The following is a 23,271-nucleotide window of genomic DNA, read 5'->3' on the forward strand; positions in this document are numbered from 1 at the left end:
TATAATTTTAGAATTTTGGTGTACAGCAGCATGCCTTTATGGAAATTCAGGCTGCACCCCTGATTATGAGTAACAATTAAAACACTATTAACATCTCACTGATGCACATATTTCGCTCACATTGAAAATTTATATGAAAAGTACAAAAGTCTTACCTCTTATACAGAAAGCTTCATATTTCCATATCACTGAAAAGGAACATCACAAAAAGCAAGAGCAAATGGGCAAACACGAAGCAATATCAATAAACTGAAAGTGTTATGCTGCCAATTTTTAATTACTGTAAACTTAATAATCATCCCTTATTCCACTAAATTCAGAAGGAATTTCGCTAAAAGTAGTAGCTAAAATTAAAAAAAAAAGTTATAATCCATATTCCATAATAGATTTTGTTACTCATCATTTTTTAAACTGAATCATTATAAAAATATAAATATCCCAATTTTTCTGTGGACCATCACAAAGTTTTTACGGACCACCGCTGCTCTGGACCACTAGCCAAATGAATAAATAAATAGAATTAAATAATAAAAAAACTTCCCAGCACCCTATATCTAGGAATGGAGAATGCAACATTCAACAAAAGGAAGCAGGTGTGTCATAAATGTGATTTTTCTCAGGTCTGATTGGAATTCCTGCATACCATTTTCAAACATCTCCTGGCTATGGAGTCTTATCGTGGGCCAATGGCATTTCATTAATTGAAATTGTATTGATATTGTTCAGGATCGCACATTCGGCTCTTGAGTGATTGTGCGTGGGTATGAAATCCCAGTACACAGTGTTTCAAAAAGAATATACATATTACAAAGTGTTATTTTGTCCAAACTATCGATCATTGCGCTTCGATTCGTCTATTGGCGAAACAAATACATGGTTTATATTAATAGCTGCTAGATGTCAGTTGTCTTCTGTTTTGAGTGGTAACCGTCACATGTTTAAAATGGCTACTCCGCAGTAGAAATCATTTTGTGTTCTTGAGTTTGCAAATTGTAATTCCGTGATTACGGCGCAAAGATGTTTCGAGTTGAGGTACCAAAGTAATCCTCCGAATGGGTGGAATATTCGCAGATGGTATCGACAGTTTGTAAATACAGGATGTGTATGTAAAGGAAAGAGTCCTAGTCGCTCTTGTGTTCCCGATGAAAATGTTGCACGAATTCAAAATGCTTTCCAACATAGTCCTTCAAAATCAACTCGTCGTGCCAGTCGGGAGTTACAACTGCCTACAACAACAATTTGTCGTGTTTTGAGACGTTGGTTGGTTACAAACTGTCGATACCATCTGCGAATATTCCACCCATTCGGAGGATTACTCTGCGTCCTGATGACAAACGCAAACATGGGGCATTTTGTAATGAGATTATTGATGCTATTGACAATGATAACACTTTCGCACAACGCATCGTGTTCAGTGATGAGGCGATTTTTCATGTTAGTGGTCATGTAGATAAACTTCGAATTTGAGGCCTACAGAACCCACATGCAGGCATTGAACATGTACGAAATTTGCCCAAAATCAATGTGTTTTGTGTAATATACCGATCATCTGTTTACGGCCCATTCTTCTTTGATGGAAACATGGTTAGCAGTCAGCAGTATCTCGCTATGTTACAAAACTGGTTGTTTCCAAGGCTGCATGAAGACAACTTCACTTTTCAACAAGTTGGGGCACCTCCTCACTGGTGTCACCAAGTGCCTGATTATCTGAATGAAACTCTAACAAACCATTGGATTGGTTGTCAAGGGGCTGGCGACTTAGCATGTCTCAGCTGGCCTCCATGGTCACCAGATTTGACACCCTGTGATTTCTTCCTATGGGGTTTCATTAAAGATAACATTTATGTATCACCACTCCCACAGAACCTGAAAGAGGTGAAGAACCGGATCTGTACTGCCATAACGTCAGTGACGACAGACGTGCTTGCCTAAATATGGAAGGAATTTGAGTATGATGGGATATTGTTCGTGTCGCTGATGGAGGACATATTGAAGATCTGTAACATCTGTAATCTGAACTTGAGAGGCTCGTACATATGTGTGTAAAGTTTCATATTCATATGTGATACACTTTAATTAATATATGCATTCGAAATATGTGTATTCTTTTTGAAACATACTGTATTGTACTCTACATGTCGTCTTACTAGATTGAAGCTTATGATCTAAAATCTAGAAATTTTTTAAGTCCGGGTTTCGGACTTTGCACTGTGCACCTCTATTTTAATTTTTTAGAAGTTTTTATAATCATATACATGTCCTGAATTAATTTTTAATATCTGATATTAAATTGTGAATTTGTTGGATTTGTCAATTTTTGATAAACTGTCGGTGAACAACAGGAAATGAATGGAACATAATCTAAATTATCTGCTTTTGATGTAAGATCCTTAGATATCTGCTGTTGAGTAAGAGTGAATTTTATAAAAAGTGGAATATAGAACAGGTCGTTTCAACCCCTTAGCTTTCTTAATTGAGCGACATTTAAACATTGGTAATGACATATTTTTCTCATGCCCAAGGATAACTCATGCTACTAAAGCAAGTGCTTGGGTACTTATTAACCCTTTCGCTGCGCATCCCGCGATTTCCACGCGCAATGTAAATGTAGCAAAATTTGTGCAACGATTTTTTTGCCGTCTATTTAACTGTGCAACCTGCTCTTTCCCCGTTTAAGGTTTCCTTTCAGCTTTTCTGTGATGTTTAATTGTTTATTTAGATGTGGGCTAAGAGATGGTGTTAGTTGTCCACATTTCTGCCAAAAACACAAGAATACTTATTCAGAAGTCAAACAACAAAAATCAGTGTTATATTTACAAAATTTTCACAGGACTAGTAAATATAACGCTGATTTTTGTTGTTTGACTTCTGAATTAGTATTTATTCGGCGTGTTATTGTGTCTTAATTACAAGAATACTTAATGTAGCATTTTGCTCTCGCTTTTCAGACTTCAAAGATGTCTGGCCGGAAGCATTTCGCGAGTGATATAACCTATATTCCTGATGATATTTCTGATACTGATAGTAGTTCTTACTCTGATTTCAAGTATATTGAAGAAAGTGATAGCAAAACTGATGAAAATTTCTCGGATTCCTCTGCAGATTGTGATGAACCTGAAAATTCAGTTTCTATTGAAAACATTCGACAGTGGTGCAAAATATTACATTATGCAAATATTTTCATTAGTATATATGTTTTACCATTATATTTTATAAAATAAATCATAATTTAACCAATATTAATTTTCAAAATTTTCCTTTTATATCATTATTCTTCAATTTAAGTATTCTGACAAGCTTTTTCTATGATCTAATTCTATATTAAAAAAAAAAAAAAAAAAAAAAAAAACTCTTTTACAAAATATTTTTGTATACTTTAAACTCTAAAATATATGTAGCTTTGAAATATGTACTAAAAGAAATACGTAATTTTTGAACCTATTTTGATAAAAAAAACTTACGCAGTGAGAGGGTTAAGCATTTTCATGCAGTTAGCAAAATTGGTAAATCTTTTCTTCACAAGAATCAGGCTTACATGCTAGTTTTCAAGATATATTCAAATTTTCATTATCTTCAGTTTAAAAAAAAAATTGATTATTAGAATAATCATTTTTTTTTTTAAAACTGAAGATAATGAAATTATCATGTTTTCTCAAAAAGTAAATGACCATTAAGGGTTTAAAAGTATTTCATTCAATTTGTTTACTTTAACTGAAGTATATAGTAAAACCTTAATGCCCATTTTATAATATTTAATATTTCTTTATGGAATGGTTTAAGCTAAGCTTTAAAATTTATTTTATTAAGATCTGTGTGATGAAATATAGTGATTGCTTTTTCTTCTCACTTAACAGGCTCTGGTTGGTGACAAGACCATAGCTTTCTGGTTAATGGATAAAGATATGTATGATTTTATGTCAGTTCTAACGCCACTTGTGCCAACTGTAGACCGTGGCATTGCTCTGCATAAGATAATACGTTTGATCAGTCATTCCTTAGGTGGCGAAGCATGGCTGAATTTTATGGGTAAAAAACTTATTTCATTTCTACAAAGTATGACTGTTTTGTAGTATTTTAGTTTATTTGGGAATTGTCAAAAACCCTTGAATTTTGTTCAAGTCCCTTTGGGAACTTCATAATTTTTTGTTAAAAAGTTCTCTACAGCTTTGATTTAGCTTTCCATTTATGATAACTTTTAGTTATTTTAGAATTGCCAGCTGAAATGTACATTTATTTATGAGAAAATTTTACATATGTGTGCAGTTATAAGTTGATTTTTCCATCATTCTGTGAGTAGCTACATTTTAGAACATTAAATGTGGTAAACAGCACAGAAAATACTTTTCATGGGGACCAAACCATGAGAAGTTGGAGGATAAAATCAGAAAATTAAATTTTATGAATTACTTGTGTAAAGAACCTTCAGGCTTATACAGAGATATTTGAAGTATTTTTTTCCCCTTTTCTCTTTAAATTGAAAACTAAACTAATATGTTTGGTACATTCTGATCATTTTCACCCCCTGTTTGAATATTCAATAGAATTGTGATTTTTTTATATATTTTTAAGTATGCATGTGACAATATCCAACTCATGCATGCATATACCACACACATGTTTAAATACACATGGATTTACATACATAAACTGAACCATAATTTTTCTGAACAGTGAGTAGCAGCTGGGGAAATGTAAATACAGCCACATATTCCCCCCCTCCCATAAAATTTCTTATTTTTAAAATGTCTTTTTACTTCCCATTGAAAAGTGAAGGAAGGATTGTAATTGCAAAAAATTATGGTTATGAGATTCAATAGAAATATTCATTTTGATCTTTCCCGAATCCATTTTTGCGTTATGTCAGCTTATACAGAAGGTTAAAGGACTCGGAATGGTTTAAGCTAAGCTTTAAAAGACAAGCTCAGACAGAGTAAAAGTTATTCCAGAATGGATTGTAAAATGGATTCAAAGTAGATTTATTTGTGATGTCTGCACATACATTAATATGTATCTTGCATAGCTCTAAAACTATTAGATGTAGAACACTGAAGTTTTGGGTATAGGACTACTATAATATCTAGTTGTGTACCTCCATTTTTTATTATTTATACATATTGTTATGAAATGTACAGGTGCGGTAAGATATCTTTTCCACAAAGCAGTTTTAGGGTTGCCATAAAAGGGCAAGGGAAGGTCAGTGTTGCTACATTTGGCAAGGAATCGCCCATTTGGCAACAAAATTGGTTATAAACCATGGACGGATGGAGAAACGGATTATTACCGGTTTAGCCCAGCTCGAACACAAGCCGAAAGCTATATGAACCCTGCTGGTCCGCAGTCAGTTAGTGTGTGTGCCTCGTCTAGTGAGCTGATAGTCGGTCATTGAGCAAGTGTCTCAAAGTCTAGTGCCGAGTTGGTCGTCAAGTGCATCGAGAGAGTCTTTTAGTGTATTATCGAGTTTTGTCTTAGACTGTGCTGAGTCAAGAGCTATACTCTTGTGCATCGCGAGTTGTAGCATGGAGAGTCTCGAGAGTACGTGGAGTTCCGAGAACGACCGAGCAGACTCGGCAGCTGTACTCTGGTGCTTTGCAGTGAAGCTGTCTCCACTGTTATAGCCTGATAACCTGAAGGTTGTGCCGCTAATTGTTCCAATGAGTGTATAGTAAATCCTCGATGACTGTAAAACGTGACTTTGGAGCTGTCCTGATTAATATTGGCTAAATAAAGTGTGTTTTGATATTTCATTAAGTAGCGTCGTCATTATTCACTCCAAATCTACGAACGTGAAGGAAGAAAATAATGTAACAACTGGTATCAGAAAAGAAAAATGCAACAACTGGTGTCAGAAGTGGGATTTGCGAGCGAATGCCTGCAGAGGAAAGCCATGGCGGAGGAAATGGGGACTTTGATGGACTTCTTGAGAGATGAAAGTTGAAATGAAAGCCGGGCAGGAGGAGATAAATGCTGAGATCAAGAGCGAGATAAAAGCCATAGAAGAAAAGATGCAAAAGAAATTCGAACAGATGGAAGTGGAACAAGAAAGGATTAAAAGCGAGATTGGGGAGCTTAGAGAGAATACTGGAGCAAAAATAACAGCTGTGGAAGAACGATTTGAAGAAAAATTGGGAAAGTTCTGGGAAGAAGTAGATGTTTCAAAAGAAAACCGGACTGAGCCCAAGAACGAGGCTGAAGATTTCAAAGTTCCACAAGTGTACTCTCATACGGTAATCAAACTAAGCACATGCGATGGAAAATCATCGTGGAGTGTATATAAGACCCAGTTTTCAAATGTGGCGGAAAATAACAAGTGGGACTCCCACATGAAGGCTTTGCAGTTGGCTGCGTCATTCCGAGGAGATGCTGCTGACATCTTAGGGGTCCTCTCCGAAGACCAGATTTCAAACTTCAATGCCCTCTCGAATGCGCTGGAAATGAGATTACGATTGGGAAAAGTGTGCAAAGGACTGTAGCCGTCTGCAGTTGAAATACCGCCAGCAAAAAATTACAGAAAGCCTTCAAGAACTTGCATCTGACATCGAGAGGTTGGCCCATCAAGCATATCCGGACTGTCCACCTGATGTCCGAGAAAATTTGGCTTTGATGCATTTCGTCGATGCCGTTTAGGATGCGGAAATTCAGAAAGCTCTCAGATCAGATTGGCGGATCTGAAAGACCTAAAATCTGCCTTGGTCTACGCTATGAAGTTTGAGTCGGCTCAACAAGTAATTCGAAGAGATCGCCATCATATTAGACCTGCTCAAATAGAAGATCCAAATTTGGATATCTCGAAACTAAAACAAGAAATAGAGAGATTCGGGAGGTGTTAAGAAAACCTAATAAAAACAATACTGGGAAGAAAATCGTCAAGTGCTGGAACTGCGGATTGGAAGGACATCTCAGCAGGAACTGTCACATGAATCAAGACTGGGAGAAAGCTCCTGTGAAACAAAACCAGGGAAACTAAAATGCAGCAATCTCACAGGGCGGTGGTTGCCAGGCAAAGATGCAGCCCCTTTGAAAGTTCTTCAAATCTCTTCAATGAGCGGCAGAGATAACGGACTGTTTGAAGGATATGTAAATAGCATCTTTGTAAGCTGATCATAGATATGGGAGCAAATGTAACCATCGTGAGAACAAATGTAGCTCGAGAATTGAGCGAAACGTTGCGCTGTACTCCGCCTTGTGTGACTTTACGAACAGTGACAGGTGATAAGATTCCCATTGAAGGTAATATCAACATCAGCATTACCTTCGAAAATGAGACCCACCAGCACTTAGCTTTCATTGCTAACATCACAGAAGAATTAATACTCTGACTGGACTTTTTGCAGAAGTACGACTTTACGTTGGGCTTTAAACGTAACAAAATGCGCTTTGCAAAAGAAAATATAAATGTGTTTGAAAGGAAGAGTAGCATTCCCTCAGCTCACCAAGTAACAACAAAAACAGGTGTCACCATCCCTCCGATGACAGAATTATTAATAGTCGGCTCCATAGAAAAGAATAGCTTCAGATTTGGATTAATTGAATACCCTGGAAATAGCCCAAGAGAGGTATTAGTGGCCTCCTCATTAGTAGACCTTACGAAAGATTTCATCCCTGTGAGAGTGGCGAATGTTAGCCACAGACAGAGAACCCAGGATTGACGATACTCTAGACACCCTATCAGGACACAAATGGTTTTCAACTCTGGACCTCAAGAGTGGATACTGGCAAGTGGAAATTCATTTCGATGATAGAGAGAAAACTGCATTCACTACTGGTCAAAGACTCTGGCAGTTTAAAGTTATGCCTTTTGGACTCTGTAACACCCCTGCAACATTTGAACGCCTGATGGAGATAGTGCTTCATGGTCTATCTTACGAATCCTGTGTGGTCTACCTACACGACATCATTATAGTGGGCCGTAGGTTCGAGGAACATCCAGAAAATATCAGAAATGTGTTCCAGAAATTGAGAGATGCCAACGAACCTTAAACTGAGTCCTTCGAAATGCAAGTGATTCCGCAGTGAAGTTACCTGTCTCGGGCACGTCATCTCTGCCGAAGGTATCCACACAGAGAAGATTCGTGAATGGGTTCTCCAACATTGCAAGGCCTCTGCATAAATTAACCGAAAGTAAACAAAAATTCGTATGGGCTGAGAAGTCCTTTAATCAGTTGAAGGTGGCATTAACATCTACATCCGTGCTCGCATATCCCCAGACCGAAAAACAAATTATATTAGACACAGATGCAAGCAATGGAAGTGTGGGAGCTGTCCTTTCTCAAATGATTAATGGTCAAGAGCGAGTAATAGCCTATTGGAGTAAGTGCTTGTGCAAACCAGAAAGCAATTATTACGTCACCCGTAAAGAATTGCTTGCTATCGTAAAGGCCATAGAACATTTCCATCATTATCTGTATGGCAGAAAATTCTTATTGCAGAACGACCATGCTTCTCTAACCTGGCTACTGAATTTCAAGATTCCTGAAGGACAAATAGCCAGTTGAATTCAAAGACTCCAGGAATATGACTTTGAGATAAAACATCGTAAAGGCTCCTCCCACAGAAATGCAGATGCTTTATCCAGGAAGCCTTGTCCTGCACACTGCAGCCATTGTTCAAGAGCCGAGACTAAGTACAGGTTGGCAAATCCGAGTATCCACCAAGTAACATCTTCAACATCAACTGATGCAGATCCGTGGAGTGATGAAAATGTTAGAGAAGATCAATCAGCGGATCCTGACATGAGGCCAATATTAGAACTAAAGGAATCATCCAGTGCAAAACCCAAGTGGCAGGACATTTCCATTTTCAGTCCTGCAACTAAAACTCCACTTCCGAAATGGAGTCTTAACTCGACTATGGGAAAACAACGATGGAACTAATAAGAGATGGCAGCTGCTGCTTCCTCGAAACCGAATACCTGATGTTCTGAAGGAAATAAACAGCAGCTCCACAGGTGGGCATTTCCACTGTATGAAGACACTAAACAAGGTCCGAGAATGCTTCTTCTGAGAAACGATGTTGAGAAGTGATCTTGTAATGTTTGCGCAGCCAGGAATTGACTGAAGGGATGTAGCCGAGGAAGGCTGCAGCGATACAATATAGGAGCGCCTTTTTGAGCGAATTGCCCTCGGCATACTTGGACCTTTTCCTCGGACCATGGATGGCAACAAATACATCATCGTTGTCATGGATTACTTTACGAAGTGGCCCGAAGCTTACCCAGTTCCAGATTAAGAGGCTGTCACGACAGCTGAAGTTCTGTTACAGAATTGGGTGTCCAGATTTAGGACCCTCCTCCAGCTTCATTCCGATCAAGGCAGGAACTTCACTTCAGCTGTGTTCAAGGGACTCTGTAACTTGTTAGAAATCAAGAAAATGCAGACGACCCTGCTGCATCAGCAGTCTGATGGCATGGTGGAGAGGTTTAACTATACAATCTTGAACCACCTCTCGCTCATGGTTTCCAAAAATCAAGAAGACTGGGATCGCAAGTTGCCCCTGTTCCTGCTTGCTTACCGTATTGTCGTCCGCGAAAGCATCGGATGCTCTTCGGTCGCAATCTCCGTCTGCCAAGTGGCCTGCTCTTCGGCTGCCCTCCGGATGAACACTCCTCGTCTGAGGAGTACATGCAATACCTCCAGGCCCGGTTGGAAACAGTTCACGGGTTTGCTCGAGAGCAGATCAACATGGACAAGATGAAGAAGAGATACGACGGAAGAGCCACCGAACATAAATTCCAGGAAAACAACAAGGTTTGGCTGTGGAATCCAAGTCGTTGTAAGGGCGTTTCTCCCAAACTGCAGTCGCATTGGGAGGGTCCCTATACAGTCCTCAACAGGTTGAATGACATTGTGATACGGATCCGTAAATCTTCCAATTTCAAACCCAAGGTCGTTCATTATGACAGATTAGCCCCATACTATGGCCATAGTACTTAGTGCTTTTCATTCTTAGAGGCACTTATAATTCTTTTGCATGAGTTTTCTTACTTAGTTTCTGTTTAAAGTTTATATGCAGTGTAAATGTTTGTTTCTTTAGTTATGTTATTTCTTTGGTTTATTGCCTTTTGTTTGTATCGAATTATGCTTCTGACCAAGGATTGTACTGCCCAGGACGTGCAGTCCTTGGGAGGGGCAGTATTACCAAATGTACAGGCACAGTAAGATGGCTTTCCAGCAAAGCAGTTTTAGGGTTGCCATAAAATAGCAAGGGAAGATCGGGTTGCCACATTTGGCGGCACTGGCGATATACCATGGACGGATGGAAAACCTTCTGGAACGAATTCTTACCGCTTTAGCCCAGAATGTTCTCGAACACAAGCCGAAAGCTATATAAACTCTGCTGGTCCGCATTCAGTTAGTGTGTGTGCCTCGTCTAGCGAGCTGATAGTCAGTCATTGAGCGAGTGTCTTAAAGTCTAGCGCCGAGTTGGTCGTCGAGTGCATCGAGAGAGTCTTTTAGTGTATCACGAGTTAGTGCATCATTGAGTTTTGTCTTAGACTGTGCTGAGTCGAGAGCTATACTCTTGTGTATCGTCGAGTGCATTGTGAGTTGTAGCGTGGAGAGTCTCGAGAGTATGTGGAGTTCCGAGAACGATCGAGTAGAGTCAGCAGCTGTGCTCTGGTGCTTTGCAGTGAAGCTGTCTCCACCCTTATAGCCTGATAACCTGAAGGTTGTGCCGCTAATTGTTCCAGTGAGTGTATAGTAAATCCTCGATGACTGTAAAACGTGACTTTGGAGCTGTCCTGATTAATATTGGCTAAATAAAGTGTGTTTCGATATTTCATCAAGTAGCATCGTGGTTATTCACTCCAAATCTATGAATGCCTTGCGAACGTGAGGGAAGAAAATAACGTAACAACTGGTGTCAGAAAAGAAAATCGCAACAGTATATATATATATATATCTTTTTTTCTTACCTGGCTTAAAGGCCCTTATTTAAGCTTTATTTTCACAGCTGTTGTGCTTGTTGTCATATGCTTCCAATTACAGAAATGTTTTCAATGATGAAAATATTTATATTTTGGAAATGCCAAATTAAAAAAAAAAAAAAAAAAAAGATAAGTAATGAAATCTAACTTTTAATTATATCTCCTGCTTCCTTTACTTATAACTGGGAAAAATTTTATACTTTTTATGAAAAATAAAAATACAGAAAGTTTGAAAAAGTGACCAGGATATTTAATTTCAAAATTTACTGTTTTTGATGTCATTTTCAACTTGCTTTGAAGAATCGGTCAATCAGGTTAGAATAATTTATATAAATAAGTTTAAATGAAGTGCAGCGAAATTGTGTTTAATTTAATAGGCCATATAAGGAAGTCGTGTGATGTCATTAGATATTTTTAAATATCATTTATGCGTATAACATAATCTATGAACTGTAGAAATTGCCAAACAAAAGTTTCCCACTGCTTCATCAAATTGCTTATGAGTTAGGTTAAGGATGGGGATAGTAAGAAAGTACCAGCTTTTTTTTTTTTAAATAAATTTTTTTGTTCTCAGTGTGATTTATTTATTTTAGAAATTTATGATAGCACTCTGATATTTTTCAAAAGTTTAAGTTTAGTTATATTAAGAATATTTTCTTAGTAATTATTTTTTATTTTGTGAGTAATATTGATACACAAAATCATAGAGTGGAAGAGGGCTAATAAACAGCAGGAAAACTAGTAATACGGCATGGGAATGGAAAATGTTCAGGTACTTGATAAAAAAAAGTAATTCCTTACTTGATAATTTTTCTTAAGATTCTTTTAGATTGTTAGCATTGTGGCTTTGTTAACTTAAGATCAATAATTATAATTTTTTTTTTTTTTTTTTTAAATACTGAAACTGCTCAGATATTTTTTTGCTAACTTACGCAATGCGGATTAGATGTGCATTAAAAAAAAATTGCAAGCAGAGGGCATATTTTTAATGCAGTAATAATTTCAGGATCTTACAATTATGGATAATGTGCAAAAAATGTTAAATGTGGAACTATGAGAATGAAGATTCACTGTATATTTATCTTCTAGCAACTGCTATTGTTTGTTCATTTGAAAAATATTATTTATTATCACTTTCATGTGGGGTTCCTCTCTGAAATTTTGGGAATTCTAAGAGAGAACAGTAATTTTTGTTAGAAGTAAGCCTAGCAATCTGATCATGCTTTATAAAAAAAGAATGATTTTATTTTGTTTTTAGACTTACTATGCTAAATCATTTTGAATAATTTATTTCATTGGTTTTTATAAGTGCTACATTTTGATATAGCTTTTGACATTTTGCCTTGGATTTAGCATTACAGTCTTCTAAAATTTTGTTTTCTTGTATCTGTATTTCTATTAGGTACATGGGGAGGGGGGGGAGAAAGGCACTTAAAAGTTTTACATAAATATGCTACAAATAATGAAATGTTAGGAATTTGTATCATTCATATGCATTGGTTGAACTTGTCAGATTCTTATGGAAAATAATTACAAATGTCTTTCATTCATTCCTATAATAACAAATAGCTCCATTGCTTAGTTCAACAAACAGCAGATCCTTTTAAAAATTACTTTTCATAGCATAAAACATTGAAATTTTGTAAAATGTTTCTTCTAGGTAATGAATTTGGCCATCCAGAATGGCTTGACTTTCCCCGTGTTGGTAATAATGAAAGTTATCAGTATGCCAGAAGACAATGGCATCTGGTTGATGATGAGCTGTTGCGTTATAAGTTCCTCAACAATTTTGATAGAGCTATGAATGAAACTGAAGAGAAGTATCGATGGTTAAATTCAGGCCCTGTGAGTATATTTTATAGTCAGTATAACTGCATGCTCTGTGAAACGACCAAATAAAAATAAATGTTACAAATTGTATGTTTATCATGTATAACAATATTGTTCAGACCATTGGGATGGTAATAAAGTTTTAGAAATGCGCTATATGAAAGTGCTAATAAAAGAAATGGTTTTAATGTTTTAATCTTTTTCATCTTTTTTTAAAGAAAATTTATAACATAGAATTAAGTAACCTTAAGTATGATATGAATTTTGATTTTTTGTTTCGGTAAATATGTTAGAAATTCTAAAATCAACATGGATTGATAGATAAAATATTCATATATCTTTGCCTGATATCTTTTTGTGATAATAATTTACAATGTAATTAACATTTAGAAATATGTACTACATAGCATTCAGAGCATTTCATTTTATGATCCTTTATCTACTGTTATATTTGATAACATTTCTATGAACCCATTCTTGTAGGATGCAAATTTCCAGAAAAATTTATTGATATTTCCTTGCTATTAGAGAAGTGAATCAATGTTACATATTTATCCTTGCATCAAAGACTAATTCTGTCAGTAAGTGGCTGTAATTTGTGGTGCATTAGTTTCCAAGCACAATTCATCCTGAAAACTTTGTTGTAATCTAGAGCACTTGTATATCAAAGGGAATTTCCATGTAAAAAATAATGAAAACTTAGTTAATGTGATCCACAATATAAACATGTTTGCATAAAATGATTATTACAACATATAAAATAAATTAACCTGCATTTCATGTTTGAAAAAATCATGGATAACGAATCACTAAACTAAACTAAAATAAACTTAGTGGCACAAACAGACCTTAGAGAGCCATGGCCGGCCATGCCCTGATATCTGCTTTCTAGACCGTGGTCTCTGGGGTGCTTGTGCATCTTAGCTTGGACAAGTGGTCAGCTTTTCACAGGACCCCCTGGTGTTAAGCCCTTAAGCGAATGTAATACTCATTTTGTCGACCCACTCCAAGGATGAAAGGCTGAGTCAACCTTGCTCAGCCCAGGGACCGAATCTCGGACCTGTAGTGCTTCTGTGCGATGTGCTACTGTGTAATTGGGCTCAATGAATCACTACAGTTAGTTAAATAACCCATTCAATAATATCTGCCTTTGCATCCTATAGTATTTTATGAAAATAGGATACCGTATTATCATTAAACAAATTTATTGCATGTGGTGTTATTGCTGCATTTAGGTATGCTTTCGTAAAAAAATTTGCATTCTGTCCAACATTTTTTACAAATGAAATATTCATTCTTTTATTTCCCACTGTAAAATGTTTATTAATTGTGAATCTAAGTGTACCAATTCTGAGTCAATTGTCCTCAAAAACAGTAGTTTCTTGTAAATTTTGTATAATTCTTTTTCTTTTTAACCTAAAGGGGCATTAGACCCAAAAAAGCTAGTAGTCTCACATTTTGAATAATGTAGCCTTCCAACTGAACATGGGCACTTGGAAGTCCAAATTCTGAATTTTGAATTTGTTTTGTTATATAATTCAAATTTTGTAAGAGTTTAACGAATTGATCAACAAACTCAATGATTTCAAAGCTAGCAATGACAACACTGTTCCCCCCCCCAAAAAAAACATTTCTATGTACAGCATGCGAGACTGTGTATTGCAAATTATAAAGATATGCTGTTTTTAAATGATGCTTTGCTATTGAATTGAATTTTATGTGGTTTAAGTGCAGAGAACATGATGTTTAATAAATGAAGGTTGTAAATGTAAAAAAATGTTTAAAAAAAGGGGGAAAAAAAAGCTATTTTGGGCATACTATAAAATTGGAAAGCTTTCAAGTTTTCTTTCTTTCTCTCTCTTTTTTTTTTTTTCATTGTGCAGGTATCCTGTTTTTAAGTATAAGCATTTTTGTATATTTAAAAAGTATTGCTATAGGCTTGAAACCATTGAAAAATAGTTGATGTCTTGTGTAACACTATGTATTCTCAGTGGGCATTCATGACAAAGAGAAATGCTTTTCCATTTAAGAATATTTAATTGCTTAAAATTTATTTTTCTCATGTCTGATATTTTTATAGGCCTATGTTAGCTGGAAGCATGAAGATGACAAAGTCATTGTATTTGAAAGAGCTGGTTTGTTGTTTGCATTTAATTTCCATTCCACAAAGAGCTTTCCTGACTATAAAATTGGTGTTGAAATTCCTGGAAAGTATCCTTTCTGCAGTTTGATTTCTGGTATTGCTTCAGAAGTATTATTATATAGACTTCAGAAGTATTATTATTATATAGTTTGATTGTTATTGATTACATGAAAAAAACACAAAGGTGAAAACATTCCTCATGTTTACAATTTAAATACATTACCCATGCTCTTTAAATGTAATTTTTTTATTGGTTTTTCTTTTAAATCATCATGTAAATTGAATGTGTAACTTCAGTATCTAGTGTTTAATTCTTGGTCGATCAAAACCATGCATTTTATATGGAATATTAATCATTAGCTTTACAAAAAATGAATTAAAAATTTTATATGTTCATCAAGTTGTTTGAATATTTTTACTTAATAGATTAATGTTTTCTGAAGAACATAATTTATGAATAATTTTCAAATGTTGCATGGAGTTTCTTAGTAGTTTTCTCGTATGTAAATTTGTAATCATTTTTCAGTTTTTTTTTTTAATGTAGGGTTATTCTCTAAGTAGATAGCTTTCAGGTGCTGTGCATTAGTAAATTATCTGTCTGTCCCCTTGAAAAGATTTACAAGTAAATCATGCACAACAAGATTGATGTCTGATATTTGTTGTGATCCTTCTAATTTTAAGGAAATTATTTTGGCATACTATAAAAAATGAATTTGGGAAAATTATTTTACTCTTTATTTTGTTTCTAAAATAATGGATTGAAAAAATTTTTTGTTTAAAAGTTGATCACTTGATTAAATCTTATGCCATCTAGTAGTAAAGTTCAGTATTACATGACTTTGATATGTATTGAAATATAACCAAAACTTTCTCTCTTCATATAATTTTCTATAAATATAAAAATTATATGCAAATGTGAAATATTCATCATTATTTTCTGTGACATTTTTGTAGAATTATATTCATGATTCTGATAACTGTGATTGTGATCCTCCTGTTAGTAAATTATAAAGTTGTTTCTGTGACAGTTTTTAAAAATAAGCTATGTGATATTATAAATAGAATAAGTTGTAGGTAAATATATGTCTAAATTAATCTTTGTGTCTAACTCTGTAATATATCTGTAAGTATATGTCTAAATCTGTAATTAAACTTTCATATTCACATTTAGGCAAAATATATTTCTGCAAAATTTTTTTAATTCTCGTTAATCAGTAGCTTAAGTCATATAAAATATTCCTTTTAGCTTCTAACTGCTGTCAAATTTCTTTCAGTCTTCTGTACTAATTCATTATGGAATAATATAAAATGCTTATTTTATATTTTTTTTTTACCTAACTGATGATGTTTAAATACTTATGTTGCTTCACAAAACAGCTGACATTTTTTAATAGCAAAAAATTCACAGGTATTTTTTGTGTAAAATTTTTCAGACATCTAGCAAAGATTGAAATTCAAGATACTTTATGCGTATTTACTTTTAATGGATCCGTTTCAGCCTGTTATTTGGTATCTGAGTAACAAACATCTAGACAAGCTTTTATTTTTATTTGTGTCAAGGATTACTAGCAGTAGTAGTTCTGAACTGTGAACTGTGGATATTATAACAGCTGATGTTAATTTAATACTAATATCTTTCTTATATTTGGAAAATGTAATACATTTTAATTATGCTTTGAATGTCATTCATCTAATGAAATGTTTATTAAATACTCAAGAAAGGAGGAAGTATACAGTCTCTGAAAATTATGTATGCTGATATAAGTGGTAATTTCATATGTGTAATTGAAATGCTGTATTCATTTCTGTAGGTTGTTTTCAATTCTTAACTTTAAAGGTATAAAATAGTATTGGACAGTGACGCTGAAGAATTTGGAGGTCATAAGCGATTGGATCACAACACAGATTTTTTTACATTTCCTGAACATTATAGTGGAAGACAAAATTCTATGATGGTATGTCTATTTTTGTCTTCTAATGGCAAAACATGTACATCATGTGCAACATTTGAGCTTTATTGCCTGCTGTTACATAAATATTTTATACATTCCAAAGTGTCTAAACTGATTTTTTTTTTTTATAAAAAAAATCATAGAAGGTCATTTGCATGAACTTAAAATTTTATGAACTTACATTTTTCTTGCAGAAGAAATGACATGAAATTTTTATAAAAATTACTTTATTTTTTATTTTTATTGCAAACTCAACTCATTCAAATAATATTCTTTCTTGTCTATATTAATAACGTCTTTAATCTGGATGCCCATAATATGGAATGATCTATAATTCGGACCTCAAAGCTACAAACTATCTGCGCATGCGCATAATACCTTTACGCATGAGCATATGCATTTACTCATGTACATAATACGTTGTCGCATGCATGTTTAATTTATAACGGATGGTATAAGCTAGGCTAAAATTATCTAATTATCTATTTCAGTTAATGTTGCAGATTGGTTTGTTTCTTAATCTTCTAATTGGATCCAGCTTATTATTTTTTGCAGACTGTTAAAGCAATTTTATAAAAAGTAAGCTTGAACTTTCGATTATGTCAAAAAGAGATTCTGATTCTGGAGCTGCCAAAGGATCTACAAAGCGAAAGCATGTTTCGATGTCCATCAAACAAAAAGTGGAATTGCTGCAAAAAATGGATAAATGAACCGCATTTTTTCTACTTAGCACAATATTATTTGCGTAAACAGAACAGCTTGGCTTAATGATTTGTTTCTCTAACCATTCCGAAATCTGTTTATCAATTTTGCGCTGCTCTGCAGGGGGGGGGGGATGTCGAAGCGCACAATGAACTGGACCCTGAAGATGAAGACAGTAGCAGAAGGTTAGTATTAAAAAAGAATTTCTTTATTAAACTAAAAGGAGTGTTTAAATTTTCAGTTAACTTTAATGACCTTTCAGATTTAAAAGCAGCAAATATTAATACCTCTCTGGGGGGATAAATAGACGGCCATGCAGTTTCTGCATTACAGATCCATTTGACATATGAGAAAGATTGAATAATTAGGTGTGCAGTATGAAAATTAAACCAGTTTAATAGCAGAGAATTAAATAAAAAAATTCTGTTAATTTTGAAATGATGTCAATGAAGAATATACTGATACTATCAGGCGAAAAGAGAATGTTTTAAATTTATTAATGTATACCTAGTTTTTCATTGCAGTACAACTAAGTAAAAAGTGTAGAAACTTATGAAATGACATTTGTGGTTTCCAAATTCTGATTTCGCAAATAAAACAAAATTGTAAGGAAATTCTACAGTTAGAAAATGGATTAAACTTTTTTTGCTCAGAACTCGGTCCATTTTATTGAATGCATTTTAGGTTTTATTTTTGTGTGGTTGTATATATTTATTTTACATGATTTTTTTAATCAGTTTGAATAGATACAATAAAAGCAAAACTTCAAACAGGATTCCACATTTTGGGATTGGTATTGACAAGGTATGGGGGGGGGGTAAAATTAATTAGAAGGTATAATTCTTAACCGAAGCTTAATAAAGAATTTTTGACTTTAAGTCTGTGTTTAGCGCTGCTTGTTCATCAGTCTGTTTTAGCATTGCATTGTCACTTGTGGAAGTTATATTCAGACAGATTATTATGTCCTTTTTTTACTTCCTTGTACGAAGTAAAAAGGAAGTATTGTAATCGCGAAAAGCTTCAGGCAGCATATTTAAACGAAAATATCCACTTTGAACGCTTTTGAATGCAATTTAACGATGTTTTTGCGTGATATCTGTACGTAAGGACAGAATAAAAGATTCGTTTCCTCCAAAAAAACTAAAAAACTGCTTTAAAATGAATTCTGAAGTGAATTTTTCGTGGCGTCTGTACGAACATGTCTGTACGAACATATGTACGTACAAACCTATGTACGTATCTTGCATAACTCAAAAACGAGTAGCCTCAGAATGTTGAAATTTTGTATATAAGACTACTATAACATGTAGATGTGCACCTCGTGTTTTGGTTTCAATTGGCCGCGCCAAACGTATATAAATATATTTATAAATATATCCACTCTGTTACCCGGGTCAGTGATCTCAGTTTCTTTACTCTTATGTGTTTGTAAATTGTACATTTTCTGCTTTAAAAGTGATTGAATTATGTTGTTTTTATCTTCCGGTTAAGGGTTTTATGCCTTTAGTAAATATTTTTAGACTTATCAACAACTTCAAAATTGTTTAAGTGCCGCTAAGCCTAATTTGATGGCGGCCATTGCTCTTGTTTACATTTGAAACAGCTGAGTAGCGGATTTGTTGCCAATCTAGAGAAACTTAGCTTCGCAACAACAAAGATAATACCTTCATTTATTATTTAAATCATGCTTAATTCTTTCTGGAATTTTTTCGAGGAAAAATGCGTTTAAGATTTACTTTGTAATTTTTAATACAGATATTTTGAGTTTTTATGTATTTTTGCCTTGTCGCGAAGTGAAAACTGAATTAATTGAATGAGAAATACTCAATCTTCTGTGAAAAACTGTTTCTTTTTTTGTTTTGTTTGCTTATTTTCTTTTATACATAGTTCTAGCTTTATTATAGTATTTGAATAGAACATGTGGCAACAATTAGATAATTCTTTAAATGATATAAATTTTGTGCATTCTGAGTTATAATATGAACGAAATATAATACTGTTAAGTAAACCTAGCGCCAGAGTGTTGCTATGGTAAACAAAGTGAATTTTAAAGAATGCATTTATTCTATTGTGGTTTATGCGTTGTCAGCGAAGTACGTTTAATTCAATAAGTTTAAATGAAATGCAAGAAAAAATGCGTATAATTTAATATTCCGTACAAGGAAGTTATGTGGTGTACACATCAGATTTTTTTAGTATAAAGTTTAAGTATGCTGATGGATTTTTATCCCCAAAGAAAATGCTGCAGGTAGAGGAGTAAGAGGAGAAAAATTACAGAGATGTCAAATACTAAGTAATTGAGAACCAAGAATGAAGTGTGAGCATGGCTGACCTAGCGAGCACGCATTGGATCATCCAAGGAGTTCAGCAGGTTTTGAAGAAGAGTGTTTTCTTCCAATTATTTTGCTACTTCTGATATGGAATGACGTTGATTGAAGCAGATGTTTAAATGTGGTTTTTTTCTGCTCCTGTTGCATAATTCTGGCATATGCTACGGCATATTTTTGTTTCAGTGCGGTACTAATAATGAAGAACTTAAAAGTTATTTTTGTCTTATTATGCTCTTTTATTTCTAGAAAGAGAAAAAAGTGAAAATCTAGAGTGCAGTAAAAATTTGTGCTATATCAAAACAGTGCTATTTCTGATGTCACAATTCGAAGGTGGTTTGAAAAGTTAAAGCCTGGAAATTTCAGCCTCAAAGATTGTTCACTTTGGTCGACTGTCCTTTGCAAACAAGGAGTTGTTGAAAGAAGTTATCATGGAAAATCCTAGGTATACAGTTTAGGAACTATCTGGAAGAGTAAATATTTTAAAAAGTGCAACATATGATCATTTGAAGAAGACTGGGTGCAAGCTGCCACCATGTGCTGATTTTCCATATTTTAACAGAGCAGAATATGCTTACTTGAGTTTTGGTATGCAGTTCTTTGTTAAAAAATACCAAAGAAGTTCCTTTCTCTAAACAGCTTATTTCAGGAGATGAGAATGAATATTATAGAATAATGTGACAGGAGAAAGATCATGGAATAAGCCAAAAGAACCTCATTTAGTAACACTGAGATGGTAGCTGCATTTTAAAAAAGTAATGCTTTGTGTATGGAGGGACTGCAAAGGAATTGCATATTATGAATTGTTGCCACCAAATCAGACAATAAATTCAGGAAAAACACTGCTCCCAAATGACAGTTTTTAAAAAGAAATTAAAGCAAAGTGCCCAGAACTGACTATTCTTTAAATTATTGTCTTCTATTATGATGATAGTGGCCCAATATTTTGATTAGTGGCAGACAGAAATTGAGTTATTGCTGAGATTTTTTGTATTACCTCTCATATTCATTAGTTCTTGCTATCTGAGATTTTCATCTCTTCAGATCATTTAACCCTCCGAGCGTTACGGGTTTAGCCCTAAAATTTCAAAGTTCCTCAAAATGTCATGAATAAGTGGTATTTTTTTAAATTTTAATTAAAAAATGACTCTCTCATTTTGTACCTTGACTCCTTTTCTTCCAATATACATCCAAACCGAAATCAGATACATTAAAAACTAGCAGAAATTTTCATGTATAATGAATATAGAAAGCAGCCTTCTATGCGGAATTTTTCGGCCATAACACTGAGAGGGTTAAACATTCTCTCAAGGGCCTGCAGCTCATCTCTTTGGAGACTTTCTGAAAGCGTGCCGATAATTTCTTAATGAATAAACCTAATGTTATTTTTTTAAAAAAGGAATTTTCTTGTCACTTGAGAGATGGCAAGATGTCAAAGAATGATATGCCGTTTATGTGATTCAACGAGAGTTTCTTATATTTTTGTACTGCTTCATTTGTATTTATCATCAAAATTACACAGAACTTTTCGGATGACCCTTGAAACGTGGACAAGATGTCAAAGGGATGATTAAATTTGTAAGCAGTTTGGGGATTTACAGGGGTTCAAAATTAGTAGAAACAGCTGCCCCCTCTGGCCCTTACCCGGTTAAGGCATGGAGTCGAATGGGGCTTGGATGACAGAAATGGGCAACTCATTCCGTGCTGTGTCAGGTTTATGCCCCACTTCATCAACCACATTAGCTGGAGAGGGTTGGCAGGGCAGGCTCTCAGCTACCCATGACCAGATGTTTTCAATGGGTGACAGATCTGGAGACTGCAGATTAGGGCAACAATTGAATATCTTGTGTATCGAGGACCTGTATCTGTCTGTGTGAGAAAGGTTGGAGCATGACGTACAACATGTGGTCTTGCATTATCTTGTTGGAAGATGGCATTTGGCAGGCTTCAAATATAGGGCACAACTGCTGGATGTTGTGTCCTATATTTGAAGTCTATATCAGGATTTTGTGCCCTATATCAGAAATGTACCAATCTGCATTCAAATTATAGCCAATTCGAAGTAGAGATATGCATGTCATGTACCTAATGGCTGCTCAAACCATCACACCAGCTGCAGGGCCCCTAAGCCAAGATCAAATGTAAGGAGGCGAAGTGCGGTCTCCTTGGAGCCTCCAGGCAATTATACGGCCATTAGAATACTATATGCAGAACCAGGACTCATGAAAAGATGATATTGTGCGATACCTGTATCTAACTTTGTTATTCAGTGACCAGAGTCGCCGTCTCTCTCTGCTGCATTGTCAAGGGAAGCTGAAGTAATGGTCGCCTTGCTGATTATCCATGCTGCTGTGAACAGCGACATCCTGTACAAGCTGATACCGGGCATACTACAAACATGCCCATTTCCTGACTAATGGTCGATGATATGGTTGTATGGTTATGCAGGGCTGACCTCACAATATGTCTGTCTTCTTGGGTGTTAATCATGGGAGGGTGTTGAGACCCTGCATGCCATTCTATATGACCCTCAGCAATCCATTATTTCCCTATTCGCATGACAGTGGTTGGATGTCGATCAGTGTGACAGGCGATATCACATAATGATAATCCACACACTCGATAGGCAACGATCCTGCCTCTATCGAATTCAGACACTTGCTGGTAAGCATTCTTCTTCTTATTCAAGGCATAACACAATATTCTGAGCCAACTTTGATCTCACGAAGCACTTTCTGAATGAGAAATCCACTACACATTTTTTCTTTTATGAAGTGCTTCAGATGTCATTTCTCCATATTGCGTCATCTAAATACACTGAAATTCTAATTATTTGCATATCCCAACCTCTTCTTTTGATGTGATTTTGACGTTGATCAGATCATCCTTTCTGGATCTTGCAATTTTAATGGCCAGCAGCGTATTTTTGATGAAGTTAAAGGATAGTTTCTGATATGGATATTAACTAGAAGCAAATGCAAGGTGACACTGATAACAAAAACATAATTTGTAGGAAGGGAAAACTAAGAGGACATAATAATTTTTGCCAACTTTATGAAGAAGATGCCAGGGTCATCAATGGATAAAAAAGAAACACTTAAGACAAGCTATGGGTGGTTTGAAAAGTGTAAGAGAAGAATAGGCATCTACAGCATTGCGAGACACTTAAAAGTAGCAAGATCAGGCATAAAGGCAGCCGAAAACTTCATTGGCATATTCAAGAAGCTTGTGAATTTTGAGTGTTATCTGCTGCAGCAGTGTATAATTGTTAAGATGCGGGTCTCTGTTTTAAAAATAAGCTAAAGTGAACTTACTATACAACAAGGATAAGGCATGCCAGGCCACAAGCCAATGCCTTACATTATTGTTTTGTGCAAATGCAAGTATGAATTTGGC

At 35.0% G+C, this 23,271-nt stretch overlaps 1 protein-coding gene across 2 annotated transcripts in view; it reads left to right on the forward strand.

Annotated features, from left to right (window-relative positions):
• Positions 1 to 23,271, forward strand: part of AGBE (1,4-alpha-glucan-branching enzyme) — a 68,425-nt gene that overhangs the window by 41,232 nt on the left and 3,922 nt on the right. Inside the window, exons 11-14 of one of the 2 annotated variants that reach the window (XR_004757916.2) lie at positions 3,855 to 4,026; positions 12,582 to 12,766; positions 14,832 to 14,988; positions 16,706 to 16,849. Coding sequence is in view for 1 of the 2 variants with exons in the window: in XM_035357425.2 (XP_035213316.1) it covers positions 3,855 to 4,026; positions 12,582 to 12,766; positions 14,832 to 14,962; positions 16,732 to 16,849 (606 nt within the window). In the remaining variant the exon portion in view is untranslated. The remainder of the gene's footprint in view (positions 1 to 3,854; positions 4,027 to 12,581; positions 12,767 to 14,831; positions 14,989 to 16,705; positions 16,850 to 23,271) is intronic. The other variant, XM_035357425.2, reaches the window with a different exon arrangement.

The sequence above is a fragment of the Stegodyphus dumicola genome, chromosome 3 (genome assembly GCF_044657685.1).
Source record: "Stegodyphus dumicola isolate Sdum_Otavi_A_Nest chromosome 3, ASM4465768v1".
In the NCBI taxonomy this organism is placed as follows: Eukaryota; Metazoa; Arthropoda; class Arachnida; order Araneae; family Eresidae; genus Stegodyphus; species Stegodyphus dumicola.